This window comes from Sinocyclocheilus anshuiensis, unplaced genomic scaffold (assembly GCF_001515605.1).
Source record: "Sinocyclocheilus anshuiensis isolate Anshui unplaced genomic scaffold, SAMN03320099.WGS_v1.1 scaffold265, whole genome shotgun sequence".
NCBI lineage: Eukaryota > Metazoa > Chordata > Actinopteri > Cypriniformes > Cyprinidae > Sinocyclocheilus > Sinocyclocheilus anshuiensis.
The window spans coordinates 195,608-210,399 of record NW_015536465.1 but is presented as its reverse complement, the minus strand read 5'-3'; the positions used below and the strand labels follow the sequence as shown (position 1 = coordinate 210,399).

Here is a 14,792-nt window from a genome sequence, read left to right as displayed (position 1 = left end):
CTCCAGTCTTCAGTGTCACATGATCTTCAGAAATCATTCTAATATGCTGATTTACTGCTCGAGAAACATTTCTGATTATTATCAATGTTGAAAACAGTTGTGCTGCTTCATAGTTTTGTGGAAACTATGATAAATTTTTATTCAAGATTCTTTGATTATTAGAAAGTTCAAAATAACAGCAATTATTTGAAATAAAACTTAATTTTATTATTAAAAAAATAATTTATTTAAAAAAAAATCTTACTGACCTCAAATCTTTTGAACATCAGTATATTATATTATATTATATTATATTATATTATATTATATTAATTGCACATTCTTCTCTTCTGGAGTTACACATTCACAAAGTGTCACAAAAAATGGGGAGCAATTAAAACAGTTCAAAGGCTTGAGTTCTCCTTCAGCTTAAGACTCCATTGACTGATCAAAGCGATGAACGACAGCCGTCCTTTCAGCTCATGGTTGGGTTACCAGCAGATCATACAGCATCATTTGTGGCTTTCGGTTGAGAAGAGCCTCACCAACAGCTCTTTGTTTTTCTCCTATGATTTCAAATGTAACTTCTTTGAGTCATAAGGGAATCTGCTGAAACCTGATGAAAAGTTGGTGGCTTTTTGAATGGATATCTATTGTTTTTTATGTTGTTTTCTAGGAGCTGGTTATCATGGGTGCGCCTGGTTCTTATTACTGGACCGGAACAGTCAAAGTGTTTAACATGACATCCAATACTCACTACAACCTTAATCAAGACAACCTGAGTCCTCGCAGATACAGTTACCTCGGTAATACCTGCTCAGATATTAATAACTGCTTCAGTGATCCATGCTGTAGTCAGTCCATCACAGATTTGTGTTTTAGGGTATGCTGTGACAGCTGGTCACTTCTCTTCCCCGAATACCATAGACGTGGCAGCTGGTGCTCCTCAAGACAGTGGTGTTGGAAAAGTGAGTGGTTTCTTGCAGAATTTGCATCATTGGTTCCAGGTTTTGTTTACATTACACTCACTTTGACATTCCAAAACTACATTGTCATCCATGTTTTAGGTTTACATCTTCAGAATTGAAGGAACGTCTCTTGTGAAGACCTTTCAAGCCTCAGGGAAAATGGTGAGTATGATGCTCAGGTTTTCTAAGTATTTACAAACATAATTTATTCCAAATGTAAAACGTTTATATAATCCACCATAGTTCCTTAATAGGAAAAGTTCTATTTTCTGAAGAACACAGAAAGAGTTGTTTTGGAGAATTTGTAGGGACTGGTACTGTTTAAATCCTAAAAAGGCAAAAAGGATCATTTTCTCTATAAAGCCTACTGTATCATATTTGATACACAATTTTCTAAGGCCTCTGATTATCAACATGATCAAAATGTTGTTAAAACCTGCTGTACACATTCTACTACATGCCTTCTGTCATCTGATTGATAGTTTTTTAGCAAGTAAAAAGCCTTTTACTGTCATTTTAAAAACACCACCTTCAGGTCTTGCTTCACTTGGTTCACACTTTTTGGTTTACGAAAACATTTACTGATTATCAAAATGATCAAATATGATCATCAGGCTTTTGAGGAATGTATTCATCTTTCAGTCATCATTGTATTGCATTGTGTTATATGTTTTGAAACTACAGAGCTCTGATCATAAAACTATACCATCTTACTAAGACATATTATTGGGAGATGTAAGGTGACAACTGATATTTATTTATGCTTTATGCACATAGTCTGCTATACTGTTATAAAGTTCTCATTTATTTTCTTAATTATTTATTATTTTTTTGGTTGTTGCGAGATGGGGGGGCATTAATGTTTTTGATTAATTTTGAGACAAATATGACATTGTACATGAATAATAATCTTATTTATAGCTCGGAAATGGAAGCTTAACGTAAATGTAAAAATGTCATTCGCAGTAGGGAAATAACGAGAAGAATAACAAAGTGCAAACTACAAACCAGTGTGTTCATAATTAAGATAATGCATTAAAATAATATGGTAAGACACACCAGTTTGCAATATCAAGCAGCAAAACGAGCTGTTTTGTACAGCTAAAAATAGCTGGAAGCGAATGACACCGGAAACCAGACCCATAAAATTTACAAATGGCTGCGCCCGCTCTTATGGGAAAAATAAGGTGGATAAACACTTCCATTTCCAAAAAAAAAAAAAATTCTGACTATTATTTCATAAATCAGCCTTTACAGGGTTAAAGTACTATATATGACTCATGCTCTATAATACCACGTTTTGTGTTAGAAAAATGAAAAACAATTCAGTTGTTAGCTGAAAACCAGCTCTCAGATCTCATTCATGTACGTTCAAATATGGGGCAGCGTAGCTAAATTGTAGCTTGACTTTCTTCCAAAGGGAATTGAATGAGGTAATGCATCTTATGGAGGGGTGATGTGCCCTGTGCATGGCGTTGTAACCTGACCCGTTTGCTCTTGGCTCGGCTTGGTTTCAGATGGGCTCTTACTTTGGCTCCTCATTGTGTGCAGTTGACCTAAACGCGGACGGACTGTCGGACTTGCTGGTGGGAGCACCCATGCACAGCGAGATCCGGGATGAAGGCCAGGTTTCTGTTTACCTCAGCAGTGGCAATGTGAGTTAACTTACATCTGTGTTACTTATTAAAGTTCACCCAAAAATTAGCTGAAAATACCATCAGGCCATCAAAGATGTTGATGAGTTTGTTTCTTCACAGATTTGGATAAAATGATTGATAGTCAGAATGAGAGTCTAAACAGCTGATAAAAACATCACAATAATCCACAAGACTCCAGTTCATCAATTAACATCTAGTGAAGTGAAAATCTACCTGTTTGGAAGGAAAAAATCCATCATTAAGGCGTTTCAACTTTAATCCCTCACTTCTGGCCAAAATACAGGTCCATAATCCATAATAACGCTTCCTCCAGTAAAAAAAAAAAGTCCATCCCCTGTTGTCATCGCACATCAAAATCCACCCACATATTTGTTTAGAGCTGTTTTGGACTGTATTCACTTGTAAATGGTGCTTGATCTGATCATATTTCACTCCTGATTCAGAAGAGACAACTTTTTCACTGGAGAGAGCAATATTGTGGATAGAGGACTTGCATTTTAGCTGGAAGTTTTAATTATGGATTTGTTTCTTACAAACACGCAGCTTTTGACTTTACAGAAGATGTTAACTGATGGACTGGAGTGGTGTGTATTATTGTGATGTTTTTATCAGCTGTTTGGACTCTCATTCTGACGGCACCCATTCACTGCAGAGGATCCATTGCTGAGCAAGTGATGCAATGCTAAAATTCTCCAAATCTGTTCTGATGAAGGAATAGATTCATCTACATCTTGGATCAGCAAATTTAAATTTTGGGGTGAATTTTCCTTTAAAGATGCCAATTTTGTCATAAACAACACTTGAATATGGAAGCATATAGGTAGCGAAATTCAATTTAAAATGCAATATGCAAAATGGCAATGCAATATTCAAAATGGCAACGCAATATTCAAAATGGCAATGTATTTCTGTATTTAAATTGACATTTTCCATTACCCATACGTGCAAAGTTTGTTGCAAAAGGAAAATGAAAATTACATTTTTTACTCATACTTGAATGGCACTAAAGTTTGGTATTCGTATGACGTATGCTATAAATGACCAAGTTGCATTATGCCATAAATGACCAAGACTTAAATGTGAAGGTAAGTGTCTTCGTGCAACTTGACAAATGTTTTGAGTATAAACAATATTTTTGTACTTGTTTGTTCAGGGAGTGATGGAGGAAGTTGCTATACTGAAGGGTGATAATGCATACAATGCTCATTTTGGAGAGTGTATCACATCTCTTGGGGACATTGATGAAGATGGCTACCAAGGTCAGTGTACAAAAGCTTTACATCACAGGAATAAATTACTTTTTACAATATATTCAAATAGAAAACAGTTATTTGAAATTAAAATAATATTTCACAATATTACAGTTTTTACTGTATTTATGATCAAATAAATGAAGCCTTGATTAAAAAACATTTAAAAATCGACTCCAGTCCAAACTTTTGAACGGTAGTTGAACTGTTTTAAATACACCAAGTTGTGTTTATCTGGAATATTCCTTTAATTCAAATGATCACAGCAGAACATGTTGCAAAAATCATATTTCCGCTGTATTGGAGACAGACAGACATTGTTTGTGAAGTAACTGGAAAAGATATTTCGATGTGAAGCAGATTCAAACCTCAGATATCTCCTCTGCGACTAGTGTTCTCACTTTCGATTTTCCTGGCACCCCGCTGTCCAGTCGGAGGCTTTTCTTGGCGTCTGGTTTCGCTCTTCACCTGATGCATTGCTTGACTATAGCGCTACTTTCTGCATGTCGCATCTTTTTTTGTAATTTTAGTACAGCCTGTCCTCTGTTCTCATACGGTAACTGTTACTGAAACTGTTTAGGGAGGCTGACCATCACATAATAAACAGACCAAACGCATCCATTAATGTGGAAATGAGATATTAGAGCTGATGAAGCTAATTAAAATGGCCTGAGGAATATCTGATAAGTGGAGACAGATGTGTCAGATTAAACAGGAAGTGAATCTTTCCGACGAGGGGGTTGGCAATGCTTAGAACAAGAAACCAATTCAAGCAATCAGAAATCCTTGTACAGAAATGGTGGTGCATATATGTAGTGAGAAGCATCTGTGATGAACTGTTCAGGGGTCAGTGTGGTAGTAAATGTTCCTTTAGGAGGCTGTAACCATAAAGAGATTACAAGAGGTTAACCTGTCTCCATTTGACCCGCCTCTTATTGGGTCTTTTTTTTAGGTCAGGGAGATATTTTTTTTCTTTTTGAAAGAAATTAATACTTTTATTTAGCAAGCATGCATTATTTTTAATAATTGATCAAAAGTGACAGTAAATACAATTATAATGTTACAAAAGATTTCTAAAATATTAAGCCGTCCAACTGTTTTCAACACTGATAATAATCAGAAATGTTTTGACCCAATAAGCGACAGCTGAAAACTCATCTCTTTCGATGTTACTTGACTTCATCCTAAATTAAACTTTGTCTTTCTCTTGATTTATTCCTTCCCTTTCTAGCTTGTACTTGAACATGCCTGAAACTTGGTATTACAAGCAATTCCTGTGTCTGTTTGCCTCTTTAAGAAGAATCGCTTTATGTATTCTCCAATTGTAAGTCGCTTTGGATAAAAGTGTCTGCAAAATGACTAAATGTAAATGTTGAGCAGCATATTAAAATGATTTCTGAAGGATCATGTGACACTGAAGACTGGAGTAATGATGCCTAAAATTCAGCTTTACATCACAGGAATAAATTGCATTTTTCAGTATATTCAAATAGAAAACAGTTATTTTAAATTGTAATAATATTTTGCAATTTTACTGTTTTTATTTTATTTTTTGATCAAATAAATGCAGCCTTGGTGAGCAGAAGAGACTTCTTTCAAAAACATTTTAAAAATCTCACCGACCCCAAACCCTGAACACTAATGGATGCAAAGTATAAATGCATAAATGTAAAGGTTTTGCTTGTAAATAAGCCAGTAAACTGTCTCAGTCTTACATGGCAAAAGCTGGTGATTCAGATTTATAGCTTTTGTGCTGTTACAGAAATATAAAAGTTTCCAGAACTCAGCACATTCAAAATATGTGTACTGCTGTTTTCCTGCACAAGGGATTTTTTTCTGACTCGATTTCAACCCTCTCGAAGTTTCACAGACCTTTACAGGCTCTCAAAAACACGTAAGTGTCCATTAAGTGACTTAGCAGAGCGTCTCTCAAACAGAGATGGGCTTCAAGCAAACAGGCATTTATTGGGGTCCTGACACACACAAATCCACCTCCAGCGTTTCTATTCCAGTCGTAGGTCTCTGGCAGTCTGACCTATTTCGGCTGCACACTATGCTATTTTGTTCTAACTTTTACGATTGTTGCTTTTCAGACTGTATGAGCCCAATAAGATCTTGAGTAAAAGCCAAGACTGTGTGACGACTATATTATGTCAGACTGTACAATAACATCAACTAAAACTGGTAGCCCATTAAGACTACAAGGCTTGTAGTCAAGTTTGGACAAGTTTGCCCAACAGTAAAAAAAAAAAAAGGACAAAAAAGAGGTTTTAAAGAGGTTCCATCTTTCTCATTGACTTCTGGGCTTGTCTTTTGTGCTGTAGATGTAGCGATTGGAGCCCCCAAAGAGGATGACTATGGAGGAGCTGTCTACATCTACCATGGTGATGCTACAGTAATAGTTAAGAAGTACTCAATGGTAACTTAATTTATTGTAATTTATTTTTCATTATTTAATTTTATTATATTTTATCATTTAATATTTTATTGTATTATTTATTTTGTTTTAGAATTATTTTATTATTTTATTTTAGAATTATTTGATTTTATCTTATTTTATTAATTTAATGTATTTTTTTAATTTAAATGTTTAAATTTAAAAATGTAAATAAATTAAAATATTTAAATTAAATTTAAAATGTAAATATTTTTACATTTAATTGAATTGAATTTTTTTAATTAATATTGTTTTTATTTTATTTTATTATTTATTTTGTTTTAGAATTGTATTATATTTAAATTTACTTGCTACACATTCAACAACACTTGATTTAGAGACATGAATACAAATACCACCATGTGAATTTTATTTTATTTATTATGTATTTATTTTTACATTGTCAGCTCTCAACAGTACTGTATACTTTAGACCATTTGTTTAGATTTGTCATTTATTTATGGTGCTATTGAGCTTGACTGGTGTCTGTATTAAAATAAATCTGAAAGATTGGTTTAGTTGGCAGTGCATCACTTGTTTTATTGAGAAACCTTTTAGCTCATGCAGTTTAACAGTTTGATTGATGGATAACTAGAAGGTCCAGATGGAATCCACTGGCTTTTGTGCATTTTCTGTGCTGATTTAGTAGGAAAAATGCCTTAAATGGAGCTGAGAGTGCTACACTGATACTACTAGCTGAAAGCATAATCAAATTAGCTGAAATATTTAATAAATGAACATGTGATAGGGAATGTGTAGAACTACGTGGCATTCAGAAATCTATGGATGTTTTATTAATGATTTGGTCTGTGTGGATGTTAATACTGGTGTTTCTGATTAATTGATGTGATTTTTCTCTCACCTGGATCGTATGCAGAGATTGTCTGGGCGAAGCATCAACCCCACCCTCCAAATGTTCGGCCAGTCAATTTCCGGCAATGTGGACATGGATGGAAATGGATATCCAGGTTTGGCTTTGCTTTAGACACTTGGCTAGTTCTGCTTGAATGAACACTGAGAATGTTCCGAATGAACTAGATCAAAACCGACCACATTCAGTGAGAAACCGCGACGGGTGCCAGACCACTTACATTGGCCTTCTGCGATCTCCACGTAAAGATGGGAAACATGTAACGTTTTTACTGACCTCCAGTGAGTTTATTCCATTCTGGAAACCTCTAAGCATTAAAATTTAATGTGTAACTTATGACATGAGTGATTCGTCACAACATGTGATCCAAAGTGACTGGACTTGTGATGTGAAAGCTCCTTTGAAAATGCCCAAAAGATGCTTCTCATCTTTTTTTACATCCACAGAAGGCTGTTGTGTAAGACGGGATTAATTATATGATGGAGAACGTTCCATTCTGCACTAATCCTGGGAATGTAGATTGAGTGTTTGTTTAATTTTCTTAACCGTTCTTTGACACATTCTGTCTGCTCTGATTTCATAGCCAGCAAGCATTTTGTTTACAGCATTCCACAGTGGATACGGTGATTAAATAAAATGAGAGAAAATCAAACAAAGAAGGCTTCATCTTTTACTAAAAAATAATTGCTTGATCTGTGTCATATATATATATATATATATATATATATATATATATAACGGGATTAATTATATGATGGAGAACGTTCCATTCTGCACTAATCCTGGGAATGTAGATTGAGTGTTTGTTTAATTTTCTTAACCGTTCTTTGACACATTCTGTCTGCTCTGATTTCATAGCCAGCAAGCATTTTGTTTACAGCATTCCACAGTGGATACGGTGATTAAATAAAATGAGAGAAAATCAAACAAAGAAGGCTTCATCTTTTACTAAAAAATAATTGCTTGATCTGTGTCATATATATATATATATATATATATATATATATATATATCAGTGTGCATGTACAATACTTTAAGATAAAATGCGTTATTCCATTAGAGTTTACTAATTAGTGGTCATAATGATTTGTATACAACCCTATGTAATGTTCTGGTGACCAAGCATAACCCTGCACTTACAGAAACAAATATTGAAAAAATATTAATGATTAATTACATACTATTATTGTGTTTATTCATATTTTGACTGTATTCATTATTCTGAATATTTTTCCGTTTTTATTTAAATTTTAGTTAGTTTTAATCAATTTGTTTTGCTCTTTTGGCATTTTTATTCATTAAAATATTTAATTTAAATTTTAATGTATTTTTTAACATTTAAATTAATGTTATATAATATTATTTACAATTACAATTACAACACTGGATTGTACCTGTTACTCCCCTCGAGTTGAATCAAAGGCTCAGGTCGTTCTTGGTTTTAACAGACATTTATTTGGACACGAGTTTTCAACATGTCTTGTACATGCTAGTCTTGTAGCCCTTTTATGCCCCAACAATGCCGTCAGAACTACGAAAGGAAATACATAAAACTTAAATTAACCCTCTAAAAGTGGTGTTTTAGACATAATAATAAACGAAAAATACATACAAAACGAATAAATAAAGTGCACATTCAACACGTAAGAAATTACACTTAATTGGCTAATTATACATTAACACGCGGTCACGTAACTTACACATGTTCACATACGGCAAAGCAATTAACACGATAAAACACGTACCTCATTGGCCTCTCTAACTCAAGAGGAATAAACTTGGAGGGTTACAGTTTCTTCTTCTCATGTGGCTCTTCTACTTGTAGTGCACCGGTAAAACTATTCTGATAGCAACAATTAAATAATTCCCAAGCGGAACAAAAAAATAGGTTCCCCTCTTTTTCTATGGTTTTAGCTGAATAATATGAAATGAATTGACATGTATTAACAAAAAATATATTACTTATTTATTCTAATGATTATTCTGAACATTTTAACTATTTATTGACCTTTTAACTGTAAAGTGCATATTATGAACTGAAATATATGAGAGTTGCCTATGACAGCAGCTACAGTACCTTTAGAGGTACAACAGTTTGTCATTGGGTCATCCCAGAAAGTTTACTCTGAAGGAATGTAATAGTGTTAAAAGTATAGTTTTTGCACACCTTTTCTAACAGCATAGCATCACAGGGTTTATATAACAGTATAAAAGCATGTAATTATTCTTCTAAACTTTATTTCTAAAACTTTATCGTTTTTTCCCCCATATCAGATGTGACGATAGGGGCGTTCATGGCTGACAGTGTGGTTTTGTTAAGGTAAGCTGTGCACTTCTGATCCAGCAAAAGCTTGTATTTACATCAGTTCCTAGTTGATGTTCTCTGATAATCATCCATTCAGATGTAGCTTTGACCTTATTTGCTGTTGCTTGTGACAGATCCAGGCCGGTGATCTCTGTGGACATCTCCATCTTCTTGCCCGTCTCGATAAACATCACAGTACCGCAGTGTCACGAGGGCCCTCCGCATCTCAACTGCTTCAACGTCACCGTCTGCATGAGCTTTCGAGGAAAACATGTACCTGGCCACATAGGTGAGCCACTGTGGAATTATTATTATTGTTTTTGGGCTTTTTTATTTTATTATTTTATTTTGATGTTTAATTTAATTACATTTTAATTTATTCTTTTATTTTATTTTTATTGTATTTTTTATTTTATTATTATTTATTTTTATTATTTAATATTTTATTTTATTGTTTGATATTTTATTTTAAATTTGTTTTAAATTTCATTTTATTTTTATAAAATTAAAAAAAATGTAATAAAATTGTTTGTTTATTTGTTGTTCATTGTTACACATTCAACAACACTATATGTATAATCAACAGGTGTCTGCATACACTCTAAACCCATAACTAGATAGTCTTGATAACTCTTGTTTTTAACTGAACCGTTGTCTTTTCGCTCTCGTGACCCGTGGTGCAAACAGCCCTGAACTGGAGGTCAGTGCATGTTGTGCTGACCTTTATTTCACTCTATCAACACGCAGACGTGCCTAGAATAGACTATTATGAAATATCATCAGATGTTAGAGACAAAAACAGCAATGCACTATGGATCACTTTTGGCCCTCCCATAATGTTGAGCGATCTCACCAAATACACTTTTAAAACTGCTCAGAAAAGACTTGTTTTTCATTAAATCTAGTTTTGTTTCTGATATTTTGCCTCTAGCTCTATTTTTGTCTCTCAGCTCAATGAGCTTGACTGCATGTGTTTGTTTAACTTGAGAAGATGGACACCGTGCAGCCACAGGGATTCGATGCGAATGACCGCTTGCTCAACTTTTGGGCGTGGCCAATGCTCGCTGAGTGGGTGTGGCCTTATGGGAGATGGAGTAAATAAAGGGGGTGTTACATAATGGGAGGTTTCTGGGAAGTACAGAGCACTAGTGTTACTCCACTTGGCACCCGTGTTGGAAAGTACTGCAGCACCTTGTGTCTGGGTGACGCCCTGGTTCTGTAGGCTGTAGTGCGCTCATGGTGCGCTCACAGCTGGATGTATTAAGACAACAACCCCTGCATTGGTCCAGGAGCCCGTTCATTACAGTGACGCCCTGTGAGAGCAGCAGGGTAATAATAGCTCTTACTCAGCGTCAGGATCGGAGCAATGGTCCCGCAATTACACATTTGACCTCATCTGGGTGAATTTCACAAAAACTGAAGAAATTCATCAGGTTGTGGAAAGAAAGCAGCTCTTTCTGGGGCCGCGTCCAAGAGTTCTGTTTTTGATCAATTTCTGTTTTTTGGAAAAGCCTGTAGGTGTAGATGGATGCATCTCACCGAAGAGCTGTCTGGATTGTATTTCATCCCAAAACCAAAAGAACAAAAAGTAATTATATTTTGCATAAAGAACTTGAAACATGTTTACAAGATTCAAGATTTTTATGTCACATACACAGTTATATACAGAATTGTAAGTACATATTTTTTGGACATTAAACAATTAAAAGCCCAAAGTTCATTTTTTGACATTTTCATGACAATTCAACACATTTTCTTTCAGTTCTTATGTCTGTAATGCAAATCTCATTATTATAATATGAAAAAATATATTATTTGAATTGTAAAGTACACATCATAATGGTATTTGTTGCAATAAATTAAATGTGTTCATTTAAAACTAAATCAATGTAAACAGTAATGAGAATGAAATTTTAACTGCATTACAGTAATGAGAATTTACTTATTAATTTTTATTTTATTCATATACTTCTATTTATTTTTTTATTTTATTTAATTTTTTTAACTAGTAATTCATTCATTCATATTTTATTTTCCATTCATTCATTCATTAAATCAATACATTTTAATTTTAAATTATTAATTTTATTTTATTAATTCATTCAATTTTATTTTTTATTTATTATTTTTTATTTTAATTATTTATTCATTCATTCATTCACGAGCCACACATTCATCAGTGCATTTTGTGTTTTGTTTTATTTTATTATTATTTTTTTATTTTATTCATTTTATATTTTATTTGATTATTATTATTATTTTTATTTTTTTTTTTACATTTTGGGATGAAATATGACCCACACATTTCTTAATGAGATTTATCAGGACATTTTGAACCATGATTTTCCTACATGCCATTGCTGTTTTCTCACACTTCCAGAAATTAATCACAAACATTTAACTCTTGGACGTGGCCCCAGAAATGTTCTTGTACTGTTTTCTCTCATTTCCACGACTTTGACAGTGGGAACATGACATCTTACTTGACGTTGTTTTTAAATCCCTAAAATCGCCCTGGAATGCTTCTGATAGTGAGTTTTGAAACAGACCGTGTTTGAGAGATGTTTACACATTGTTGTCTTACTGAACTGTGGGTGTCTATTTTTCTCCTCAGAGTTGCTGTACAATCTAACCGCAGATTCAGATAAGAGACACAAAGGTCTGCCGCCGCGGGTGTATTTTGGAAATGGTGGAGAGCAGACAGTTGCTGTAAGTCAGCATTTCAGCCTGGAGATCAACCGACAGCAGTGCCATCAGTACACGTCCTTCGTGAGGGTGAGTTTTCCTCTGATATTCCAGAACTTCATGCTCCGAAGGTTCAGACTTCTGGGATTTGTCCTTTAAACTCAACATGAAATCAAACTTCATTGTTTACTTCCGTAATACATGTTCCTAGTCTTATTGTGCATCATTCACTCAAGCATGTTATCCCAAAGAATGAATCTTTCATAAAACACCGCCCTGCATCTTATTTGCTGAATGAAATGCAATACTTGTTTCTTTCTAATTTTGCGATGCTAATTACAAAAATAGTGCTCGTTTTTTCTCTAGCACATCATAATTTCTCACAAAATATGATGCATTTAGTTGCATTTTTGCATTTGACAGCCATTTTTAAGGTGAAGAAGTCTTGTATTATCTCTTAATCACAGAAAAACTGACACTGAGACATGATTCCTGTCTTCCTCTGAGCCAGTTTGTTCAATTCTCAGTGTGAATGATTCTGAAGACATTATTTTATGCATAATCCCAGTTTCCACTTTTTTCACTCCTTTGCAGATTGCAATTTAAATGACACATTTTGAATATTGAAACTTTTGACATATGACTGCTTTTGTTATTTTGATAAGTGCATTATAGCTGATACATATATAATTTGAAAAATTATAATTTATAAATATATAATCTGTAAAATATAAGTTATGGGATATTTATAATTCAGCATCATTGAATTAGATAATATTAAGTTTTTTTTTCTGCAAATTATCTGATTTTTTTTTCAATAGTTTAGTCTTAAAAAATAACAGATTGATGTTAATGTAATATTTTTGTTATTTTATTTATTCATTCATTAATTTTTCAGATTAATGTGGACAAATTTGGCGTGTAAAAAAAATAAAACATTTTAACACAGATTAATGTCAATGCAGTAATTCATTTTTCTTTTCTTTTATTATTCATTAATTTTTCAGATTAATGCTAATGTAGTAAAATTTGGCATGTAACACCCACTTATAAAAATACTTTCAATTCCTGATATAATAAAATACTTTGTTTCTCATTGATTATACCATTTCATAGGGAATTATGTCATATTACGTAAGTAAATGGCTTGTGAATGCCATTTTATGTTGACTTAAACGTGGCCGTTGTCATAGAGGTCTCAGTCTAGATGTATCAGCACCACAGAATTCATGCTGGTCCATGTGATGTTGTTTACACTTGTCCTCGACTGACCCGCTGTCTTTTCTCTCCCATGACCTGTGCTGCAAACAGCCCTGCGCTGGAGGTCAAGCAAGCTTTATTGCTGAACTTTATTTTACTCCATCAACATGCACCAAATAAGTCCATGTGAATTTTTCTGTAATAGCTTTGAAACAGTAGTCTTTATTTGTTGCTGGTTGGAGAATGACTCTTGTGCTGTATACTGAAGCCATACGAGAGATTTGAGCGACCAAACTGTGTTGCTATTTACTGCAGTCTTGCCCTCAAAGGACGTCAGACATATCCATATGTTTGTTTCCGAGTGGGAGCTCAAAAGAGAATTTCGCTAAGTGACCTATAATAAAGTCTTGCTATCAAAATGAAACACCCAACATCAGGTGACAAACAACTACCTTTGAAATGCGGCGCTCTTAATGAGAGACCTTGTTTCGCAAGTCTGTCGAGAGACAGTCGTCATTGTGGCCGCACAGTTGGGCTCTTGTTGTCTGTCTTCTGGTAATAGGCTGCTATCCCAGCGTTCTGTCACAGCGTCAGTATCCTCAGGGCGACGTGGAGCTTGAGCTCTTACAAGGAGGCACACACAGAGCCTGTATATTTCACTGGTGCTGCTTTATGAGCCTCTGCAGGCCACTTCTCCATAGGGGAGCTTCTTACAGGAAGGGTTCGCCCCATACCACGCTCCTGTTTTTGCTTTATATGGAACAGCGCATGATACAAATATGCATTAACCAGCAACATACAACCAGTGACAATAGAGTGCCGGTTTGCTGACCTAGTCTTCTTGCTTTACTCAAGTACATTCACACATGGTTTCCTTTTGCAGCTTTAAGACTGATGAGGGTCATTCTACAAAACTGTGTGCCTTTTGTGTTCCTTCATTAACATATGTGTAAAAATTACTTTAAAACTGAATGGCTAGCACTTTTACTATGCGTATTTTGAGGTAAAACTATTTACATATATACAGTGTATATATACTATATTTAATAAAAATGTATGTATATATATATATATATATATATATATGTATGTATGTATGTACGGCTCGTTAGCTCTAGCATTCTGCCCGCTTCAAATCAGACACAGATAAAATAGTGCAGTAAGACCACATTTATTTGAATGAATTATAGCATTTATTTGAATGAATTATTGATTGATTGAGAGAGACAGACAGAGTCTGTGACAGTTGTGTGTGTGAATTACCTGCGTCTGCACATCTCTCACTACAAACAATGAAGCTGTTTAGTTACTTCAAAAACAGCGATTCTGCCACCTCGTTGCTGAGGAATATAGTGTAGCGATCCAATATCTAGGCTGTTTTATTAATAAAAGTCACGGGGTGTGCTGACAATATGTTTCTGTGTGTGCGCAGCGCGATC

At 34.3% G+C, this 14,792-nt stretch overlaps 1 protein-coding gene across 1 annotated transcript in view; it reads left to right on the top strand.

The window, feature by feature from the left end:
• LOC107688464 (integrin alpha-9-like) overlaps window positions 1-14,792 on the top strand; it is a 97,952-nt gene that overhangs the window by 27,243 nt on the left and 55,917 nt on the right. Inside the window, exons 9-15 of the mRNA XM_016486173.1 lie at window positions 2,465-2,602; window positions 3,759-3,864; window positions 6,180-6,274; window positions 7,170-7,260; window positions 9,438-9,483; window positions 9,603-9,757; window positions 12,083-12,243. Of these exons, the coding sequence (XP_016341659.1) occupies window positions 2,465-2,602; window positions 3,759-3,864; window positions 6,180-6,274; window positions 7,170-7,260; window positions 9,438-9,483; window positions 9,603-9,757; window positions 12,083-12,243 (792 nt within the window). The remainder of the gene's footprint in view (window positions 1-2,464; window positions 2,603-3,758; window positions 3,865-6,179; window positions 6,275-7,169; window positions 7,261-9,437; window positions 9,484-9,602; window positions 9,758-12,082; window positions 12,244-14,792) is intronic.